This window comes from Sus scrofa, chromosome 6, assembly GCF_000003025.6.
Source record: "Sus scrofa isolate TJ Tabasco breed Duroc chromosome 6, Sscrofa11.1, whole genome shotgun sequence".
Taxonomy (NCBI): Eukaryota; Metazoa; Chordata; class Mammalia; order Artiodactyla; family Suidae; genus Sus; species Sus scrofa.
The window spans coordinates 170,200,377-170,221,039 of NC_010448.4; the positions used below are offsets into that span (position 1 = coordinate 170,200,377).

At 56.2% G+C, this 20,663-nt stretch overlaps 1 protein-coding gene across 4 annotated transcripts in view; it reads right to left on the reverse strand.

Moving 5' to 3' along the window:
• The window catches only part of CTPS1 (CTP synthase 1), a 31,357-nt gene continuing 12,066 nt past the window's right edge, over nucleotides 1,373-20,663 (reverse strand). For all 4 annotated transcript variants that reach the window (XM_005656199.3, XM_021096968.1, XM_003128105.4 and 1 more), the window contains 14 exons: nucleotides 19,915-19,998; nucleotides 19,390-19,470; nucleotides 15,124-15,275; nucleotides 13,505-13,637; nucleotides 11,960-12,048; nucleotides 11,079-11,173; nucleotides 10,340-10,402; nucleotides 7,981-8,024; nucleotides 6,430-6,526; nucleotides 5,501-5,556; nucleotides 5,304-5,400; nucleotides 4,692-4,836; nucleotides 3,745-3,836; nucleotides 1,373-2,217 (listed from right to left, as the gene is read on the reverse strand). In XM_005656199.3, coding sequence (XP_005656256.1) covers nucleotides 3,752-3,836; nucleotides 4,692-4,836; nucleotides 5,304-5,400; nucleotides 5,501-5,556; nucleotides 6,430-6,526; nucleotides 7,981-8,024; nucleotides 10,340-10,402; nucleotides 11,079-11,173; nucleotides 11,960-12,048; nucleotides 13,505-13,637; nucleotides 15,124-15,275; nucleotides 19,390-19,470; nucleotides 19,915-19,998 — 1,221 coding nt within the window. In that variant the 3' untranslated portion in view covers nucleotides 1,373-2,217; nucleotides 3,745-3,751. The remainder of the gene's footprint in view (nucleotides 2,218-3,744; nucleotides 3,837-4,691; nucleotides 4,837-5,303; nucleotides 5,401-5,500; nucleotides 5,557-6,429; nucleotides 6,527-7,980; nucleotides 8,025-10,339; nucleotides 10,403-11,078; nucleotides 11,174-11,959; nucleotides 12,049-13,504; nucleotides 13,638-15,123; nucleotides 15,276-19,389; nucleotides 19,471-19,914; nucleotides 19,999-20,663) is intronic.

The following is a 20,663-nucleotide window of genomic DNA, read 5'->3' on the forward strand; positions in this document are numbered from 1 at the left end:
TCAGCCCTGGTACAGCTCCGTGTCCACAGCCAGGGTGGCAGGCTTGGCAGGCCCTGCAACACCGCTGCAGGGGTCCCTTTTCTAGAAGGGTTATGCGAGTAGCCAACACGGACGTGGTCAGTGGGGAAGACAACAGGGGTGCGCCCTGCTGACGCCCGAGGCTTTGCAAACCCCCGTGTCCTTCCTGTCGCAGAGAAACCTGCAGTCACCAAGAGGCGTCAGAGCCCCCCGTTTGGGAACGGCTTTTATAGACATGATTAAAGACTGTCAGAACCACCAGACGGGAGAAGGGCTCGGAATTCACTGCCAGCCATGATCAAAGCGCCCAACAAGCGCCCAGACCTCTGTAAATGAAGACTGGCTCGCGGTCCCTGAGAAGGGCTGCCGGGTGGCCGGTGGCCCCCGGTCAGGAGGCGGGGCTCCCACTCGGGCTTCTGGGCCTCAGCAGGGACGGTGGCCTCAGACTGGCGAGTGGGACGAAAGGGAGCCGCTTCCTTTCCGGGTCTCTGTGGCGGAGGAGCTGGGCCACCTGCTGCGAAGCCCCCGTTTCTCAAACACCCACAAGCAAAGACCGCCGACCACAGACATGCGGCCCAGCCTGAGCCTCGGCCTCACGCTTCAGAGGAGCCGGCTCACGAGCAGGTGGGCTCAGCAGCCAGAGGGTGGCTGGTCCCAAGGTCACCAACGTGCCACGGACTCGGTGTCACCGCTTCCTCTGGAGGAAAAGCCAGGGAGGACCACGGCCTGCACTCAGCGGCCAGAGTCTGCTGCTCCTGGTCCACGCCAGGCGGGGACCAGCCATCTTCGCCAAAAACACGGCTGCTCCCCCTTCGCAGGGTCGAGCTGCACACCTGCACCCACGCTCCTTTGAATCTCTTTGAAGGCCTTTGGAAAATTCTGGTTCCCATCAGAAAGGCTTCCTTTTCCCCCCACTTTTCTTCCACTCCCCCCCTCCTTTTCTTTTGCTCTTTGGGGCCGCACCTGCTGCATGTGGAAGCTCCCAGCCTAGGGGTCGAATTAGAGCTGCAGCTCCTGCCCTACACCACAGCCACAGCCATGTGGGATCTGAGCCATGTCTGCAACCCACACCACAGCTCACGGCAATGCCGGACCCTTAACCCACTGAGCGAGGCGAGGCCAGGGATCGAACCCGCATCCTCATAGATACTAGTCAGGCTCCTAATCCGCTGAGCCCCAAGAGGAACTTCCCCCTTAGTTTTTAAATTGTCAAATCGCCCACCTCAGGCTAGAGGGAGAGCCTGGCACTGACAGCTCCAGGGACCTGCACGGCAGCCCCTGCACGGCAGCCCTGGCACGGCGCTCGGATGGCTCGCATCTGGCCAGGACATGAGGCACATTACAGACAGCGAGGCTGCTGCTCGGCGTTATTTATTTTAAGTTAGAGGGTACACCACGTCCAGCTTTGCCTGTCGGCACAGCACGTTAAGAAAATAGCTTTTCCTGTTGCATTTCAACCGCAGTTAACACCATCCGGAAGGACAAAGACCCCTTGAGCAAAGCTGTGCATATCTGAGCAGGGCTTTAGAGGCAGGTTCCCCAAAGGACTCTTGGTTCTTTGTGAAGCGACTCCTTGATGCAAGGAGTGTTTCCCAGCCCAAGAAGAGCAGCGCGGCCAGAGGACAGCCAGGCTTGTGTGCATTCCTCGTGACATCAAACTCACCAGCCCTCTGGACAAGTCCCCGACGGAGGGTCCCAGCCCCACCCCCACCCCCCAGCGCAGGGCAGGGCCAACGCTTTGTTTCTGGGTTTGCTGCCCTTGGTGGCAAGCAGTGCCCTCGGGTTCCAGCACCAGGGTTGCGGGCACCAGCTGGACTCTCCCTTCTGTGCCCACTCAGGCTGCAGGGCGCACATTGCTAGTGGTCTCGGCGTCAGCGAAAGGAGCAGCCACACGCTCAAAGCCACGGTGACGCCAGGTGCCCGAGAAGCGTGGTAACCCGTGGGCTCCCCCAGTGCCCGGCCATCACCTGCACCGCGTCCACGACGGGAGGACCACAGAGGACCGTGTGGAACCCCGGGCGGCACCCACGCGGGAGCCGGTACCCACGGTGGGACATGCAGGTCACCAAGTCTTCCAGATACCTTTGCCCGTAATAAAATAATCTTAATAAAAACATAATTTAAAGAAAGTGTCGAAAGCTGAGTGTAAAATCAAAGCTGTAAACTCCTGACGTCCAAATGCGTCTTCAAGAACCGCCCCTGTTTATAAAAAGAAGAGGGGTGATCAGACGTGAGTTAGAGCAGCAGAGTCGGGGTTCGCGGTCAGCTGCTGCCGCCACCAGGCCTGGCTTTCATCGAGGGCCAGCAGGAGGAGCCTCATCCGAAGCAGAGAAGCGAAATTTCTAGCCCTGTGGAATCCTGCATTTCAGGAGATGGCTCTCGGGGACCTGCCTCTGTCCCGGGTCACGCTGTTGAACTCCTCCACTTAGGAAGGCGGAACCTCTACTCAACTGACCAGATAGCCACCCTTTCCTGTTAAAACGCTCTTTGTGGCCGCGACGCGGCCTCTCCAACAGCCCTCAGCGACCGCCCCGGCGGAGACTAACATGAACGTCTGTGCCAGCGCCTTCCTGGCAGGGCAGGGGACCAGCCCTCCTGACCTGGGCCTCCTCCTCACACCCGTCCACCCAGCCGAGGCTCGGACGGGCCAGGCGGCTCGTTGGCCAAGGCCAAGGGCAGGGCCGTGTGCCCATCCAAGCAGAGCTGCGCGGGAAGAGGCCCCTGGAGGTGCAGGGGACGTGTGCTGGACTCGGGGAGGCGCGTGTCCACCTGCGGTGGGACCCCCATCCCCCAGACACACACACGTCCCTGGTTCTCCTTTCAGACCCGATTCCCGGCTGACACCCCCCGCCCCCTGCTGAGTGGGTCTCTCTGCTGACAGTTCGCTCCGTTTTCTCAATGAGGGTCACCCCAGGGGCGGCAGTGCTCACAGCCACTGTGCTTTATAAGCTTAGGAGCCAGGTCATTGGAAAGACAAACATCCCAAGTTCGTTCGACCCTTCCTCCGACTTCAGTGGCTTCCAGAGAGAAAGCGGGGATCAGCAGAGCAGTGTTCTCTGATTCAGTGTTAAAGCACTTCCTGGAGCTCCCGCTGTGGCTCAGCGGGTTAAGGAACCGACTAGGGTCAGGTGCGGGCTCCATCCCTGGCCTCGCTCAGTGGGTTAAGGATCCAGCGTTGCCGTGAGCTGTGTGGGTCGCAGGCGAGGCTCGAATCCCGAGTGGCTGTGGCTGTGGTGTAGGCTGACAGCTGCAGCGCCGTTCTGACCCCTGGCCTGGGAACCCCCAAAGGCCGTGGGTGCGGCCCTAGAAAGACTAAATAAATACATAAAGAGCTTCCTCATGAAGTGCAAGGGGTCGGGGTCGACGGAAATGCCATCGCGTGGTCACAGCTGTCACCTCAGCTTCGAGATCTCCAAGTTCACGGCTAGGCAGACACCCGGGCCCTAAGAATCCAGTTCCCCTGCCTTTGGTCAGACAGGCTACTTGCATGCCGCCATCGGGAGGGAGACAGCTGCCCCGTGCCTGCTGCCCCCCCGCTGGAGTCCCCAAAGCAGGACGGGCAGGTCCGCGGTACCCGGGAGCCCCCACCCACCTGATGCCCACACGGACGCTAGCCCTTACCATCTTCCGCAGACACAACTTTCAAAACTATCCTTCACGATATTCTTACCATGGCAGCGTCAGCACCACTAAAAATAAAACTAAAGCTTAAAAAGTAGCACTTACCTTACGGTCAGTCATGATTTATTGATGGGAACTTCAGTTCCGTGATTTCGGAGTCAGGGGAGCTGCTTCCGCTTCTGTCACTGTAGGTGTCCCTGCAGAAGAGATGGTTCACTCAGCAGCTGGCACCGGCCCTCGCTCCGCCCCTGCTCCTGTCGCCCTGCCAGCGGGGATGCGCGGCAGCACCCAGCAGGAGGCTGGGCCTCGGCACTAGGGTGGCAGCGACGCAGCAGAAAGCTGCAGGCGGTTTTCTCTCCTCACGAAAGGTGTACATTCGCTTCGGACTTCGGTCACGATGCCCTAACCACTGAGACAGGGTAACAGACTGGTTCCGGATAAAGGCAGCACAGGGCGCGAAATCCACCCAGCAGGTGGCCGATAGCCCGTGAAAAACACGGTTCCCAAAACAAAAAAACAAACGGAGTTCCCACTGTGGCTCAGTGGAAACGAACCTGACTAGCATCCATGAGGACACAGGTTCCATCCCTGGCCTCCCTCATTGCTGCGAGCTGTGGTGTGGGTCCCAGACGTGGCTTGGATCTCGAGTTGCTGCGGCTGTGGTGTCGGCCGGTGGCTGCAGCTCCAACTGGACCCCTGGCCTGGGAACCTCCATATGCCGCAGGCGCAGCCCTAAGAAGCCAAAAAAAAAAAAACCCAAAACAAAAACCACCACAGTTCCCTGTGGCCCACAGGGTCCAAGATGTGACCCTGGCACCAGATGCTGCAGAGGTGGGGACCCGGCCACCACGATCCGGGAGGGTGGGGGCGGCACAGCAGCAGCCTGAGGAGACCCAGGGAGGAGAGGACGCTGGTGTCTCGGCCGAGAAGCAGCGCCCCGCGAGGCTGCCCGTCCCCGCGGCTTCGCTTATCAGAGGTGGCGTGATGCCAGCTGCCCGTCAGGAGTCAGTGACCTCCCCCCGCCCCGAGCGACGAGAGGAGCGTGACCCCACCTGGGCGAGAGCCTGCAGCCTTTCTGGAGGTAATGCGGGAGCCGCCCCACGGAGGCCAGGAGGAGGCCAAAGTACGGCGGCGAAGGCTTGATGGGTCTGGACAGGAACTCGGGGTGGTACTGGACCCCGACGAAAAAGGGATGACCTGAAACGGCAGTGCCCAAGCCCAGCCCCACGGTGAGGGACACGCCCCTGCTGAAGCCCCGCCCTCTGCCAACCCCAGAACGACGCGAAAACGACTCGTGCGGAGCCTGGGTCCAGGCAACCGTGCCGCCCGCTGCCCTGCACACCGTCCCCTCCCGCGAAGGCGCCTCTTCTCCGGGGAGCCTGCCCCACCTCCCACCCCCCACCTGCACGGCCAAGCGCTCTTTCTGGAGGACGGGGGCCCGCGGGCAGAGGGGAGCCAGCTGCCCAAGGAGGGCCCCGGTGCCGGGAGGCGCCTCCCAGGGCCCCGGAACCTGCTCGCCAGGCCCCCGCCCCAGCCCCCACCACCGGCCTCCCAGACGGCGCGGCCGCCCAGGTGGGTCCAGGGCGAGAACTCCTGTTTCTGTGCTTCCCCCCGCGTGCCGGGAAAGCCCGGGTCCCCGCCGACGCCGCTGCCCAGGTGACCACCTTCCAGCTCCACAATCTCCATCCTCTCTCCTCCGACGTCCTGGCCAACAAACTTCAAGCCTTGCTCTTCCAGACACTTTTTCAAGACCGGGTTCACCTGTTGAAGCGTGAAGAACAATGTTGCCAGGCTCGGCCTTTCGTGTTTCCAGGGAACAGAACAGAGAAAACGCTGCAGGTCCCAAAGCCGCAGTGCTCACCTCGAACCGGTGGCGGTGCCTCTCCTCCAGGTAGTCGGGGTCCCCGTAGAGCTTCCCTGCCAGAGGAGGCCACGCAGAGTCACGGCTCCCACGTCCCAAAGGAACCTGTCCACAGCCACCTCCTGCCTCCCAGGTTGCTTCCCACCGTCTGCACTGCCAGGCCCTTCGAAGGTGGTTCCTGCGGCTCCCCTGCCCACCCCCGCCCCCGGCTCTGGCAAGCACAGGTCAGGACGAATTCCCGGGCTTTGCCTCTTGGCGGCCAAGAAAAACTGCAGCAGAAACTCACTTTCACACCCACCCTGACGCTGATGAGACACAGCACTCTGCCTGCACCGGCACCAGCACGGGTCAAGTCACAGCCACCGTGGCATTTGCCAGCGGGCGCTTCCCAGAGCCCGCGAGGCCCCCAAGCCGTAGGGCCGTGAGAGCCGGAGGACTCGAGGACCAGCTACTCAAGTGACCTGAGCTCTGCCCCCTCCCAACCCTGGCATCCTTCACCAGAGACAGTTTACCCCCCGGGAAGAAAAGCAAAGCCAGTCGGGCAACCTGTTTCCTCCTGCAACTATACCCACGTCCTGAGCACGTGTCAGTGCTTCTAGAAGGAAATCTATCTGGGTCGAATGGAATAAACCTGCCATTTTGGTGGGACAAACGGCGCCGGCACCAGCAGTGTCATCCCGTTCCGCCAACGGGACAGCAAAGGGAAGGGCGACGTGGACTCCCCGGAGCCGCCTCACCTGATGAGCCGTCCACACCCGCTGCCGCCCCCCCAGCCCTTTCTACGCGCTTTTACAGCGCAACCTGGCGGGTGGCCAGGAAGGGACAAACTTCAAAAGGAGGACCAGGAGAGAAACGCCAGCCTGGCCGCAGCACCACCAGGACGAGGGTTGCGCAGGTGCCAGCCAGCGGCCGGGCCGGGCAGCTCTTACTCATGACGGAGTTCTTGGTCTGGAAGAGCGTCCTCCTCTTGCCCAGCCTCATGGTCCCGCCCATCTGGCCAGGGTTGTGCTCCGGCATGTCTATGACCTGGGGAGGTTCGGAGAGGGACACTCGCTGCCACACGCTGCCCCGGCTAAGGAGACACGGCGCCGGCGCCGAGTGGAGGGAGCCTGCAAGGGGCTCAGGTACCGCAGCCTGGCCTTAGAAGCGATGCTCACTACAGAGCAAGACGCCTCCCAGCGGTCCTTCTGCTTTCTGGCTGTGCCTGTGGCACAGGGAGATTCCTGGGCCTAGGATCAAAGCCACACCGCAGCAGCGACCCGAGCCGCTGCAGGGACAACGCCCGATCCTTAAGCCACTGGGCCAGAGAACTCCCCAGGGATGATTTCTCAACCTGTGCTGGGCAGGGGTTCAGCCCTGCAGCCGGGCCTCGGGAGCCGCAGGACCAGGCACAGCTGCTCCCTCGACCGGCCGTTCCTGCCCTGGCACTTTGGCCCCTAAGCACGGGGTCTAACAAGGACGCTCACAGTAACAGGCCAGACCGGTACATTATCAGACGCCCCTCGAGACTGACGGCCGCTCAAAGAAAGGGGACCCTCGTGTCCTAGAAGCTTAGTGAAGGTCTGTGGGATGCAGAGCCCCCCGGCTGTGCCAGCCCAGCCCACTGCCGGCTCCACGGCTCCTCTGAGCACCTCCTGACCTGAGGGACCTGCCCTGCGCTCCCCCACCTCCCGAGGTGCCACGCTCCTCAGCCTTTGTTCTCCCCTCCCGAGGTCTGAGTGTCAGCAAGTTCAAGTTCAGGTCAATGGACACACATGTGCTGTTTTAAGTGCCCTGAGGGCGCGGGTCTTGCCCACCCTGTTTATCACCAAGTCCTCGGATCCAGGTCAGGCCTGGCACGCGTGGGCTGGAGACTCAAAGATTAGAATAAAGGTGCGCTCCGCCCCAAGAGCCGCAGTCCTCTGCTGGGAGACAGCGCGGGGAAAGCCGGCCTCCTAGAGCTCGGGCCGCCGTCACATGGCCCCGTGCTAAACCCCCAGTTCTTCAGGAGAGACGGGCCGTCCCCGGGGCCGGGGGCATTGAGAGAATGAAGGCACACCAAGCAGCAAGCACAGTGCCTCGTCCGTGTGCCATGCACGGCGCTCCCGGTGTGGCTCAGTGCCGACGAACCCGACGCGTACCCATGAGGATGTGGGTTCGATCCCTGGCCTCGCTCAGTGGGTTAAGGATCCGGCACTGCCGTGAACTGTGGTGTAGGTCGCAGATGCGGCTCGGATCTGGTGTTGCTGTGGCTGTGGTGTAGACTGGCAGTTGCCGCCCCGAGTAGACTGCTAGCCTGGGAACCTCCATGTGCTGCGGGTGCGGCCCTAAAAAGACAAAAAGAGAAACAGCAGCTCTCCGTCTTGGGAGGGGCTGCAAGTGCAGGACCTCAGGGTTCTCGGCACGAACCCAGTGGTCTCGTTTCCCGTCTCCAAGCCTCAGTCAATTTCATAAACACCCCTTGCACCCCCACCTCGACACCCCAGACACTGGAGACTCACCACAGGGTGACTGGTGTTAGGGTCGAACTCCGTGGAGTTGGCATCTGAAAAGCCAAACAGTTTCATTTTAAAGATGGTCAGAAACAAAACTCCAGATTTACTCATAAGCTCTAAATCACAATTTCCATCCTCAGTCTAAAATTACTCAGTGAGTAAACTCCAAACCAGGGGTAACGTTTTTAAGATAAATAATACACAACACACAAACACAGGTGACTTTTCCCATTGCACCCATAACTCTGGGAAGTCAAGATGTACTTGATGGGGAATCCAAACCAACAGTGGAGGCCCCGTCGAGGCTCAGCAGAAAGGAATCCGACTCGCATCCATGAGGACATAGGTTCAATCCCTGGCCTTGCTCGGTGGGTTAAGGATCCGGCGTTGCCGTGAGCTGTGGTGTGGGTTGCAGACTCGGCTTGCATCCTGCATTGCTGTGGCTGTGGTGTAGGCCGGCAGCTGTATTTCTGATTCGACCCCTAGCCTGGGAACCTCCCTATGCCATGAGTTTGGCCCTCAAAAGACAAAAACAAAAAACAAACCAAAAAACCCCAAAAAACAACAAAAACCCAATGGCATAACCTGATAATCCTTAGTTAGCTAGTACATTCTATTGACAGTTCTTGTACTGTTGCCTCAATTTTTTCACTTTCTGTTCCAGACTTCATCTCCCCACAGTAGGCAAATACTGACGCCGTTTCTTTTTTTTCTTTTTAGGGCCGCACCCACAGCACATGGAAGTTCCCAGGCTAGGGGTCAAAATCAGAACTGCAGCTGCCAGCCTACGCCAGAGGCAAGCAACACCAGACCTGAGCCTTGTCTGGGACCTATGCTGCAGCTCACGGCAACGCCGGATCCTTAACCCACTGAGCGAGGCCAGGGATTGAACCCGCAACCTTATGGTTCCTAGTCAGATTCGTTAACCACTGAGCCACGACGGGAACTCCAGCAAATACTGTTTCTCTCCCGTTTCTTTCACCTTCACCATCCTGCACGCTGCACTGCCTCACTCAAGAGCTAAGTCGGAACAGAGCTGACTTTAAAACCCAAGTCCTTTCTTTTCCAGAATTTACCATCCAACCATCTGTGAAACCAGAGGACAAAAAGGTGTCTGGCTGCTCTTTCCATGTGACATGCAAGTTCACATGCGGCCAGGTCTCGGGGGCAGGTAAGCTCATCCTGGGTCACTCGCCCACCTGGGGACCTGAGTGGGTGGCAGGAGGTCATGGCTTTGAAGGGTCTAGGGCTGCCTCCAGGACGGTGGGTGGAAGGACAGCGCCCACCAAGAGCTCCGACGCCAGCGCCAGGTCTGCTGCCTGTGGAACTGAGCCACCACCCGCTTAGGGTCCGGTGATAAAAACCCGACGTGAACCCACCCTCACGGTGAGCTGGCCTCGGGGAATCGCTTGTACTTGGCAAAGCCAGGCTGTTTTTGTACTCCTTAGGTTGCTTTGCTGATTTTTCGTAGAACTTATATGGGTTCTCGGTGGCCCTGAGGAGCTCACGGCACCCCAGAATCCACACCACGTGGTTGCCTCCCCCGTGGCTGGGCTCAGCCATAGGACACCGGCAAGCTTGCTAAGAGCCTGCATGGCAGGCTGGTCGTTTCAGGAGCCCAGGGGTCCCCACACAGTGAGGACGCTCGGCTGCATCAGTGACGACGAGGCTGTGCCGCTGCCCCGCGGGCAGAGCTGGATGCGGGGAGGGCGAGTCCAGACCGTCCACACGGGCGTCCGCTCGACCTGCAGGACCCCAGCAGCGGAAGCCTCCAAGTTCTCGGTGGCCTGGACACGGCGTAGTAGTCACGGAGGCACAGAGCCAGTAGCGGGGAGTATTTCCTAACTGCCAGGCATCGCAAGGGGATAACTTACACGCAGTATTTCACTCAACTCTCACAACCGTGTGACGCAGGTAACACTCTGACCCGCATCTCACAGAAGAAAACAGAGGTTTGGAAAGGCTGAGAAATTTGCCTAAAATCACCCATAAGTCATAAAGCCACATGCGAGGCCAGCTCCAGAGCCCGGGTTCCGAAGAACCGCACAGCTCGCTCCAGTCAGTGAGTTTTCTTGCCAGGCTCCGGCTCAGGGACGGTGGCACGGTGGCCACGGGGACGGGCGTGTGGGCATCTCCAGAGCAGGAGAAGCAGGGGGCAGAAAGCCAGGGCGTGGCCTCAGCCAGCCCTCTGACCCGAGGTTGGTGGCTCCCGCCGTGGATGCAGCAGCTCCCTCTGGCTGAGCCCGGGAAGGACTGAGAAACCAGGCTTGTCCCCCTCGGCTCCCCATCGCCCACCGGGCACCAAGCTTCACGCCCTCTAGGAACACCGGGTGAGAACTTAGCACGCTTTTCCGCAGACACTCACCTTGCCAGCCCAGGACGTTTCTTGAAAACTCAACCACTGCCAACTGCATCCCCAGGCACACACCTTGCGGATAAGGGGGAACAAATCAGAGTCCATTGAAAAGGCCGCTCCCGCATGTCCCACGCACCTGCCCTGGGCTCCGGGTCCCGTTTGCTCACAGAATTCCAACACAAATGCTCATCATTTCCTGCCATAAACATGCCACCCCCCCGCTGTGTTCTACCTGTGCCAGATCTCAAAAACGGGGTTAAGTATGTATGAAGATTCCGGGACTTAGAAATCACGTGATTTCAGAAAATAATAATCTATTCAGTACTTTCGAATTCCAGTTTTCTCATCCTCTCTCATTAAGTTCCCGTTTACAACTGATCAAGCTGAATATTACTAAAATTTATAGCCCCAGGAAGCATCCAAAATCACTTTGCCCAATTAGACAGCTGGCGTTCCAGACAAGGATGTAAAACCCAGTCTCACATGTCCTGCCAAACAGCTGGGTCCGGTAAATGGACGAGATTTCCTAACTGCCGTTCATTCCCTCCAAGTCCCACGACAACAACATGGAGCTCAGTCAGCTTCAACTTCTCATTTTAGAGATGAGTCTGAATTCCGGGAAAACTGAGCCACGAAGGCATCGACTGGAGTTGCCGTCTGGGAAGACGGCGGCGACGTTTGGTCTGGGGAAACTCCGCTGCATTTAGGGGCTCCCGTGGGGCACCTTCTCGTCTTTGCTAACCCTTACCCAAAAAAGGCTTCTTCTGTTTCCGCGCCCAGGCGATCGCTTGGATTTTTCCTTCCGTCCCTCGAACGCCAAATCCCCCTGGGACCAGCACGCCACTGTGCAAGGAAGCACACAAAGACCGGCTTTCCACCTGTCCAGCTCGCAATTACCACCCGAGAGCCACTTCCAAGACACAGGTGCCACGAAATCCCCCAGGCACTGTGCTGCCGGGGCTGTGGCCTGAGATCTCAAGACAGCCAGTGAGCTGGACGGGAACACCGTGGGCTGGGAAGGTGCACCCAGAGCCAGGCACTTCTCTCTGTGACATCAGCAAGTGCTTATAACCAGTAAAAAAATTTAAAAAAAAAAATAAAATATGACCGAATTGTAATACCGTGACGGCACAATACTTGTTCCAGGAGCAGATTCTTGCCAAAATTTGCAGTTTTTTTTACCTCTTGCTTGAAGTGCCCCCTCGAGTAGGAAGGAGGCCTTTTCGGATCAGCTCCGACCACAGCTGTGTGGCTCCAGAACATTCAGTTGTTCTCGGGGGTGGGTTTTGGTTTTCACTCTTATAGATGATAGCTGCCCCCAGACTATTCGAGACTCTACTGACGGGCACTCATCCAATATTCTGGATGAAAAACCTTTGCATAAGCCTCACCCAGAGACGCAGCCAGTAAACATCATCAACAACATTAGAACCAGCGTTCCACGCTTAGAACTACACTGATAAGCTGCATCTGTGCGAAGGCTTCCATCGTCCAGTCTGGACTCTTTGCAATAATGAGGGGACATTTAAACAAGCAGATCCTCCACCACCAGCCTAAGACCGCTTTGTCCATTCAAACCCCAAACCGCAAGCCCCGGGCAAGCACAGGGGGGCGGGGAATACCGCTTACTGGGCACTGCAGAGCTTCTGCCAGGCCTCGTGGTAGCGCACGGGCTCCTCCTGCAAGGTGCTTGGCTCCAAGTCCGTGGAATCTATGTACTGGGAACGTGCGGGGGAGGAAAGGAGCAGGCTCGTGACTCCTGAGCACGCGCCTCCGAGAGTCTTCTTTTTTTTGTCTTTCTATCTATTTAGGGCTGCGCCCGCAGCACATGAAGGTTCCCAGGCCAGGGGTCCAATCGGAGCTCCAGCTGCCGGCCTACACCACAGCCACAGCCACAGAGGATCCGAGCCGCGTCTGCGACCTGCACCACAGCGCATGGCAACGCTGGATCCTCAACCCCCTGAGCCACCTGGGAACTCCCCAAGTCACACTTTTCCCTCCACTGAGTTCCCAACTGCTCCGCACCTCAAGCCTGGCTACGCGCTACCTCTGCCAGGAAGGCCCTTCCCTGCCGCCTTAGCCATCTTCCCAAACCTGCTCCCAGGCCCCTCCTGACACGTCCGCCGAGGCAGGTTCACCCCCCTCTTCGTGTGCTCCGCTCACGCCTGGGGGACCTCACAGCCTCTGGTCCCCCGCGTGGCCTCTACTGTCTAACATGCGACAGGCACAGGCCACCTCCAAGGGAGACAGCGACTGAATGATCGAAAGAACTAGCGAAAAACAGGCCGGGGCAGGGTCACGAGACCCCGCCACTCTCAAACACAGCTCCTCCTCCAGGAACCCGCTCATCAGCACAAAGCAAGCGAGAGCTTCACGCTGAAACCCCAGAAAGCAGGACGGTGGTGAGGGCAGCTGCCGGGGGCCGTCACTTCTGCCCCGGGTCAATACCAAGGCCACTTCCAGTTTTCACCTCCACCGGAAAAGCTCCGTCCAGGAGCTACTGCTGGGAAAAAAGGTACCAAGGGGCAAGTGGAGGGTTTTCAGGAGGCGCCAACACAGCAAGCACTGCCTCTGCTCCGCCGGGCGCAGCTCGTTTACGTGGCCTCATCTACTTCTCACAATCACAACGTGACAAAGGCACCATCGCCAAACATCCTGAGGCCCGGAGAAGGCTCAGGAGCCGGCCCGGCCTCACGCAGCCTCCGAGGCCTGGCCGCCCGGCCCCAGAGCCCCTCCCCGGGCCTGGACTCCCCGCTGCCTCCAGCGGAGCGGCAGGGGCTGTGCCCCGACAGGCCCGCAGCACAGCTGCTTCCTGGCTCATCGCTGACAGAACAGTGCCTGCTCCCCACCGGGCACAGCCTCTGCTCCAGGCACTGGCGGGAGACTGGACACACGTTTTGGAGGAAGCGCCCAGGCGCGGGCACAGGCGTTGGGCGGTGTGGCGGCCCCACCCTGCGGGGATCTGACACTCAGATCCAAGCACTCGCTCTCTCGGCTTCTAGTCTGCTCCTATTACCCTTGATTTCCTGAAAACGCTCTCCTGTTCTCCCAAGCCAGGGGCTAAGGGCACATCTCTTGATTCCTACAAAATTCTGAGCTCCGAAAGTACAAAGCTGATGTGCACACAGCATCCCCGAGAGCAGACGGCTTCATGGTGCCCACGCCCTCCCTCACCTTGATTTCCAACTTGTGGTTGATGGCCAGGGCAGAATGCTCCAGAGCTTTAATGACAGAGGCATACGAGTCTGAGAACTTGGTGTATTTGCCCACGAGGGCAATAGAGCAGGTCTCCAGGAGGCGGTCGTATCTGTCACACAAAGGTCAAGAAGCACCGCATGACTCAGAATGTACGAGCCACCAGGTCATCACTCAAGCAAACCACATCTGGGGAGAACACAATAGCAGCAACTACCTTCGGAGTCCTACGTGCTGAACAGGAAATAGGAAGCAATTTTCCCATCAACATGGCAGGTTTTGTAAAGAAAGTAGGATTTTAGAACCCATACACTCTGAGATGACTTCCACATCTATCCAAAATTTGTTTAAAAAAAAAATCCCAAAGGGCAAAAAACACAGGCACAGATGACTCCCAAGAGTTAATGTCACGAAGGGAACAGTCGAATAAATTGTGGGACATCCACCCGACAGCCCATAGTCACTAAGAATCTAAAATTAAAGGACAATCAGCCCTCTTGACTAATTAAAGGCTTACAGTACAGTAGTTTACGAAAAACAGAGCATAAAGCTGTGTGCCATGGGACGTCCCTGGTGGCCTAGCCGTTAAGGATGCAGTGTTGTCACTGCTGTGGCTCAGGTTTGATCCCTGGCCCAGGAACTTGCCCATACAGTGGGTACGACCCCCCCAAAAGAAAAGAAAACTAGGTACCATTTTTGTAGTCGCATAACGATACACACACGGACGGACAAGGACTGAGGGGAAGTGTCCACACGGAAATGCCATCACTGGCCAATGGCGTGACGGGTCCCTCCCCGGGAACTTCCTAGGCTCGTGCTGCTGACTGTGCAGCTACAGTGCTGCACGCCCGGGCCCAGAGGTGCAGGGTGCAAGCACCCCAGAGCGAGGAGGCGCGCAGAGTGGGGACCAGTCTCAAACTGACGGTGTAGGCGGCAGCAGTACGGCCAGACCAGACGTCCTCACTGATCTGTCTGCGGTGTGGGGGGGGCAGCAGGTTCCCAAACAAGCTGCCACTCGGGAGCGCCCAGGGCTGCTCCCGCCACATCAGCCGTCCGTGTGGGCTCGGGCACACGTGCTAGCCCGCTGCCGCAAGGAGGCCTGTTTGCGCTGATTTCCCGGCGGGAGACAAGGGTGAGAGCCGTGCAATCCGAACGCCTGGAGACCTGACCTGGACCAGCTCTACCAGGGCCTCCTCGGCCACAATGCAGCTAAGATCCTTGCCGCCTTTTCTGTCTTTTTTTTCCTTCTTAGGGCCGCACCTGCGGCACGTGGAGGTGCCCAGGCTCGGCGTCAAATCGGAGCTGCAGCTGCCGGCCTACACCAGAGCCACAGCAACACTGGATCCGAGCTGTGTCTGCGACCCACAGGGCAACCTGTGGCAACACGAGATCCTTAACCCACTGATCGAGGCCAGGGATCGAACCCGCATCCTCATGGATACAGCCAGGTTTGTAACCTGCTGAGCCACAGCGGGAGCTCCCATCTCCTTTTCTAATGTGAGTTGACAGCACAAGTTACAAGGAGCTGAGTTCCCGGAGCCGCCAACTAAAAGAGAGAGATGCGGCTCGAAGCCCCAGCTCCTTATTAGGAAGCCAACCTGTCGGCCATCTCCTTCCACTTCATCAGCATTTTTCGGGGCTGCCTCTCGATAGGAAGGTCAAGTCTCCGGAGGAAGTACTCCACGACCCCCTGCTCCTCCAGCAACAAGGGGACTCGGTAGATGGACGAGACATCGTGGACGCAGATCACCTGTTCAAAAACGAGCCGGAGTTGGTGAATCAAAACGCACAGACCTAACTGCACTGACGGCCTCCGACGACGTGACCCTGGGGAGATAACTGTCCTGGATTTGAAAACAGAGAAGAGGGCATCTTTCTAAAAAATGTAAATTGCCGAAAGGACTTAAAAATAACACAACAGACAGCAGCTCATCCCTTGCGAACACAGACGCAAAAATCCTTTAAAAAAATCCATAAACCAAACCACAAATTAGTCAAAAAAAAAAAAAAAATCGTGTCTAAGGAGGAACTGCTCTAAGAACAATGGTCTCAAAATTAGTTGCCATTAGAATCACCTGGGAGAGCTTTTAAAAACTCAAAAGCCCAGAAGTTCCGGTTGCGGCGCAGTGGTTAATGAATAGGACTAACCTCCATGAGGACACGGGTTCAATTTCTGGCCTTGCTCGGTGGGTTAAGGATCCCGCATTGCTGTGGCTGTGGCTGTGGCTGTGGCGTAGGCCAGTGGCTACAGCTCTGATTTGACCCCTCGGGCCTCCATATGCCTCGGGTGCAGCCCTAAAAAAAATACAAAACAAAAGAAATTCAAAAGCCCATGCTGCACCACACCACTTAACAGTAGAATTTACTATTTAGGAATATCAGGGAACATGTGAAAATATAAGAAACTCGCATAAACATCATTTGGTTTGACACTGATATTAATGCTTAAAATTTAAAGCCTGGAATAAGGCAAAAGTGGGCACTATCACTACTTCTACCCAGTAATGTACTAGAGACATTAGCCATTATAATCAGATAAGAAAAAGGTATAGGGAGTTCCCGTCGTGGCTCAGTGGTTAGCGAATCCGACTAGGAACCACGAGGTTGCGGGTTCGGTCCCTGCCCTTGCTCAGTGGGTTAAGGATCCGGCGTTGCCTCGAGCTGTGGTGTAGGTTGCAGACGCGGCTCGGATCCTGCGTTGCTGTGGCTCTGGCGTAGGCTGGTGGCTGCAGCTCCGATTCGACCCCTAGCCTGGGAACCTCCATATGCCTCGGGAGCGGCCCAAGAAATAGCAAAAAGACCAAAAAAAAAAAAAAAAAAAAAAAAAGGTATATGAATAGGAAGATAAGAAAAAATTGCCACGAATCACATAGAATATTATTGCTTATCCATAAAAACCAAGGGAATTTACAGGAAAATAACCAGAACAAGTTTACTAAGGCTACTAAGGTTGAGCTCAATGGGCAGAAATCAGCAGTTTCCTACACATGGGTCTTAGAGGAAATAACCAGTTCTTAAAAGTATGCCATTTGCCTAGCAACAAGGACTATTAATACCCATAAATAAACTTAAAAGACAATTTACAAAAATAAATAAGTCTAAAAAGCACCTTTACAAAGAACACTGCAGAATATTATTGAAAGAATTGTCTCCACAAATGAAGCTGGAACAGCTAGGTATCTACGTACAAAAAGATGAATTTTAAATTTTTATTGAAAAGTTACTATATCCATAACAGTCAATTCACAATGAATCCTAAACTTACATGGTAAGACCTAAAATTGTACAACTTTTAGAAAACACAGAAAATCTTCCTGTCTTTGGGTAAGTAGCGTTCTTAGATCTGATACCAAAAGCACTGTCTATAAAGAAAAACATGGATAAACTGGAGTTCGTCAAAACGTAAAAGCTTTCATGCTTCCAAAGACACCATAAAGAAAAGTCAGAGAATGGGAGTTCCCTTGTGGCACAGTGGGTTAACTATCCAGCACTGTCACCGCAATGGTTCCGGTCGCTGCTGTGGCGCAGGTTCAATCCCTGGCCTAGGAACTTCCACATGGCGTGGATGTAGCCAGGAAGAAATAAATAGATAAGGAGGTCCCGTCACGGCTCAGTGGTTAACGAACCTGACTAGTATCCAGGAGGACACAGGTTCAATCCCCAGCCTTGCTCAGTGGGTTAAGAATCCAGCGTGGCAATGGTGTAGGCCAGCAACTACAGCTCCAATTTGACCCTTAGCCTGGGAACCTCCATATGCAGCAGGTGTGGCCCTAAAAAGACAAAATAAAAACCAAAAAGCAAAAAAAAAAAAAAGAGAGAAAAGACAAATCACAGACTGGGAGGAAAAAATATGCAAATCATATACCTGACAAAGGATGTGGACTCAGAGTATAGAAAGAACTCTCATAACTCAATAAGCGACCCAATTAAAACATAGGCAAAAGATGGGAAGTTCTAATTTAAATATAAAAGCACTTGTCACATTTTTTCATAGTGACTAATTTTAGTGACAACCTATTCTATTCCCGAATTGAATTGCTTTTTCCTTTCACTTGCTGGGACAGAAATATCGAAGATAATGGCATGATAAAAGGCTGCTCATTAACAATGAAAGTTTTCGGATGTTTCACATGCTTAGTATGAAGCAGAATCCCTCCAACGGAGCTGCTGGCCTGGGTGTCACACCCAGGAGCACTGATCTCAGGCCTCAGGTGGCTACCCTCACGCCCTGGAGCTTGAGCCGTCATGGGGATGGAGAGGACAGCCTCTGATGGTCAAGGTTTTCCTCTGGCTCTGTGCACTGGAATGCCAGGGCAATGATTTCATCTTATTTTATTTTGTCTTTTTTGGCTGCACCTGGAGGTTCCCAGGCTGGAGGTCGAATCAGAGCTGCAGCTGCCGGCCTACACCACAGCTGCAGCAGCACCAGGATCCGAGCCACGTCTGCGACCTACACCACAGCTCATGGCAACGCTGGATCCTCAACCCACTGAGCAAGGCCAGGGATCAAACCCATGTCCTCAAGATCCTAGTCCAGTCTGTTAATGCTGAGTCAAGATAGAACTTCCGATTTTAATTTTTTTAATTTTCACTTCCATACTCCTGGAAGTCTGGTAAATGAATTTCTCTTATGAAACCCTGCTGCTTCGTTCTCTCCTCTCTCAGCCAGCTGGGCTCTCCCGCCCAGTCTCCTGAGCCTCAAAGAACGCAGTCGTAGATTCAGGAGTTCCCGTTGTGGCTCAGCAGTTAACAAACCCAACTAGTATCCATGAGGATGTGGGTTCGATCCCCGGCCTCGCTCCGCGGGTGAAGGATCTGGATCTGGCGTTGCACTGAGCTGTGGTGTAGGTGGCAGGCGTGGCTCGGATCCCGACGTGCTGTGGCTGTGGTGCAGGCTGGCGGCTACAGCTCCAATTAGACCCCTGGCCTGGGAACCTCCATATGCTGCGGGTGTGGCCCTAAAAAGACAAAAAGAAAAAAAGAACAAGCCCTTCGTAACCTAACCCTCAATTCCCTGAGGGCCACTCTCCTTCCGCTCTCCTTCCGCCAAACCTAACCCCTGCGTGTCACCGTTAGAACCGCCACACCACAAAGAAGCAGGTGCGATGAAAAAGCCGTTTCTCGACCTTTTCCCATTACCTCCACCCTAAAAGCAAGCATTTTTAGATCTTTTCCCAAATCTCCCCGCCATGAATTTTATAGAGTATCTTCTTATGGATTCTGTGTGTGTGTTACATACATTAAAGAGAATGTAATTAGGAGGATGGGAATCACACGCACACGCACGCACGCACGCACGACGGCACATAAGATAGGAAGCGAGCAGGGACCACTGTGTGGCCGAAGGAAGCCTGCTCGATAGTCTGACAACCTCGAAGGGAGGAAAGGTGGGCACGTGCAGCTGTGGACCGGCCCACTCGGCTGTAGCCTGCAACTAAACGTCCTAAGCCAACTACACGTCGGAATTCTACCAAAAATCAGTACTGTGATTTCTGCACCACCTACCACACTGGGCCTACCACAGGCTCCAGAATTCCGAATTGCCTTTATCACAGGTAACCTTCGTCCACCGGCTCAAGTAAGAGTAAAAAACCGGTAGACAGCAGGCGCCAGAAATGGAAAGGGAGGAGGAGAGCCGAGGGCAGCGTGGCTGGAGCAACGAGCACCAGGCGCGGGCACAGGACGGGCAGGAGGGGCGGGGAGGCAGACGATGTTCGGGGCACCACGGACGTGAGGCCGGGGCGCCCGGGAGCCGGCGGTCCGCTGTGGCACCTTAGGGGGAACAGCGAGCCTCGGGCAACTGCTCGAGACGCCTGGAGCGGGAGGAGGAGAGCCACCTCTGCGGCCACGGAACTTGTACTCACCTGCTCGGGTTCAACGTGGCAGAACATGGAGATTTTCTCTTTCACTGACGTGTCCAGAGGGTTTGAGCACCGGCACACAACCTGGACGTGCGGGTGGAGAGAGGGGTTGCCAACCCAGGCTTCCCTCCCGAGGGACACGCGAGGAGGCCCCACCTCGCCAAGCTGGATGCAGACAGTGACTCCCGGCAGAGCAGCAGTAAAAGAGGCTGCCTGCTTTCAACAGTGATACCGGGGAACACGAGAAGCAAGCGAGGGACAGACAGGTAAACGAGCCGACTGGGGTTTTCCTCTATCGAGGGTCTTGGGCGGGAGGACGCGGGACGGGCTAAGGACGGGACCCCGGGCCAGCAGGCGTGGTAGCGAGGCCTCTGGAAGCCACAGCCCCGGGCAAAGCACCAACCCCATTTCTCCGGCCCTCGCTAACTAACTTCAGGCCAAGAAAACAAAGGTTTGAGCTGCCGCGGAGGCGAGATCTTAATCAGACAGACAAGATCAGGCTGAAACCAGGTAACCAGGAAACCTCACCAGATCCGGGGACAGCCCAAGCCCTCTGAGTTCCCGAACACTGTTCTGGGTGGGCTTCGTCTTCTGCTCCCCTGTGGAACTTGGCTATTTCACAGCAGGAAACAAAACAGAACAAAACGTTAATTTCTCCACGGTAAGAACTTTTCCCGTGTGACTTTTCCCCAAACCTCGTTTAACAGGGAGACAGATCATCTGACCGTTTAGCTAATTCAGTTCTCCTTTGTGTCAGTTACACAGGCGCCTATTTCAGAGTCCTGTAAGGTTTGTCCGAAAAGCAGCGGTACAGGTCCTTATCTACCCCACCCCTCTCCCACTCTTTTTTCACTGAAGGCTAACAGATCTGCAATGCTGCGTTAGTTGCGAGTGCACAGCAGGGTGATCCAGATATAACGTGTGACTCCTTTTCCGCTGCAGACCATGACAAGATACTGAGCACAGTGCCCTGCACTACACACGAGGTCCTTCCTTTCTCCAACGTTACGTGACCCTCCGAGACGCTTTATTTTAATCTTTTTCTCTATGGCCACACGCGCGGCATCGGGAAGTTCCCCGGCCAGGGATGGAATCTGAGCTGCAGCTGCAACCTACGCCTCAGCTGTGGCAACGGAAGCCCATTGAGCTGGGCTGGGGATCCAACCCGAGCCTCTGCAGTGACCTGAGTGAGCCGCTGCAATCAGAGTCTTAACCCACTGTGCCACAGTGGGAACTCCTACTGCTACTTCTTGACATTTGGTTTGAGGCATTTTCTA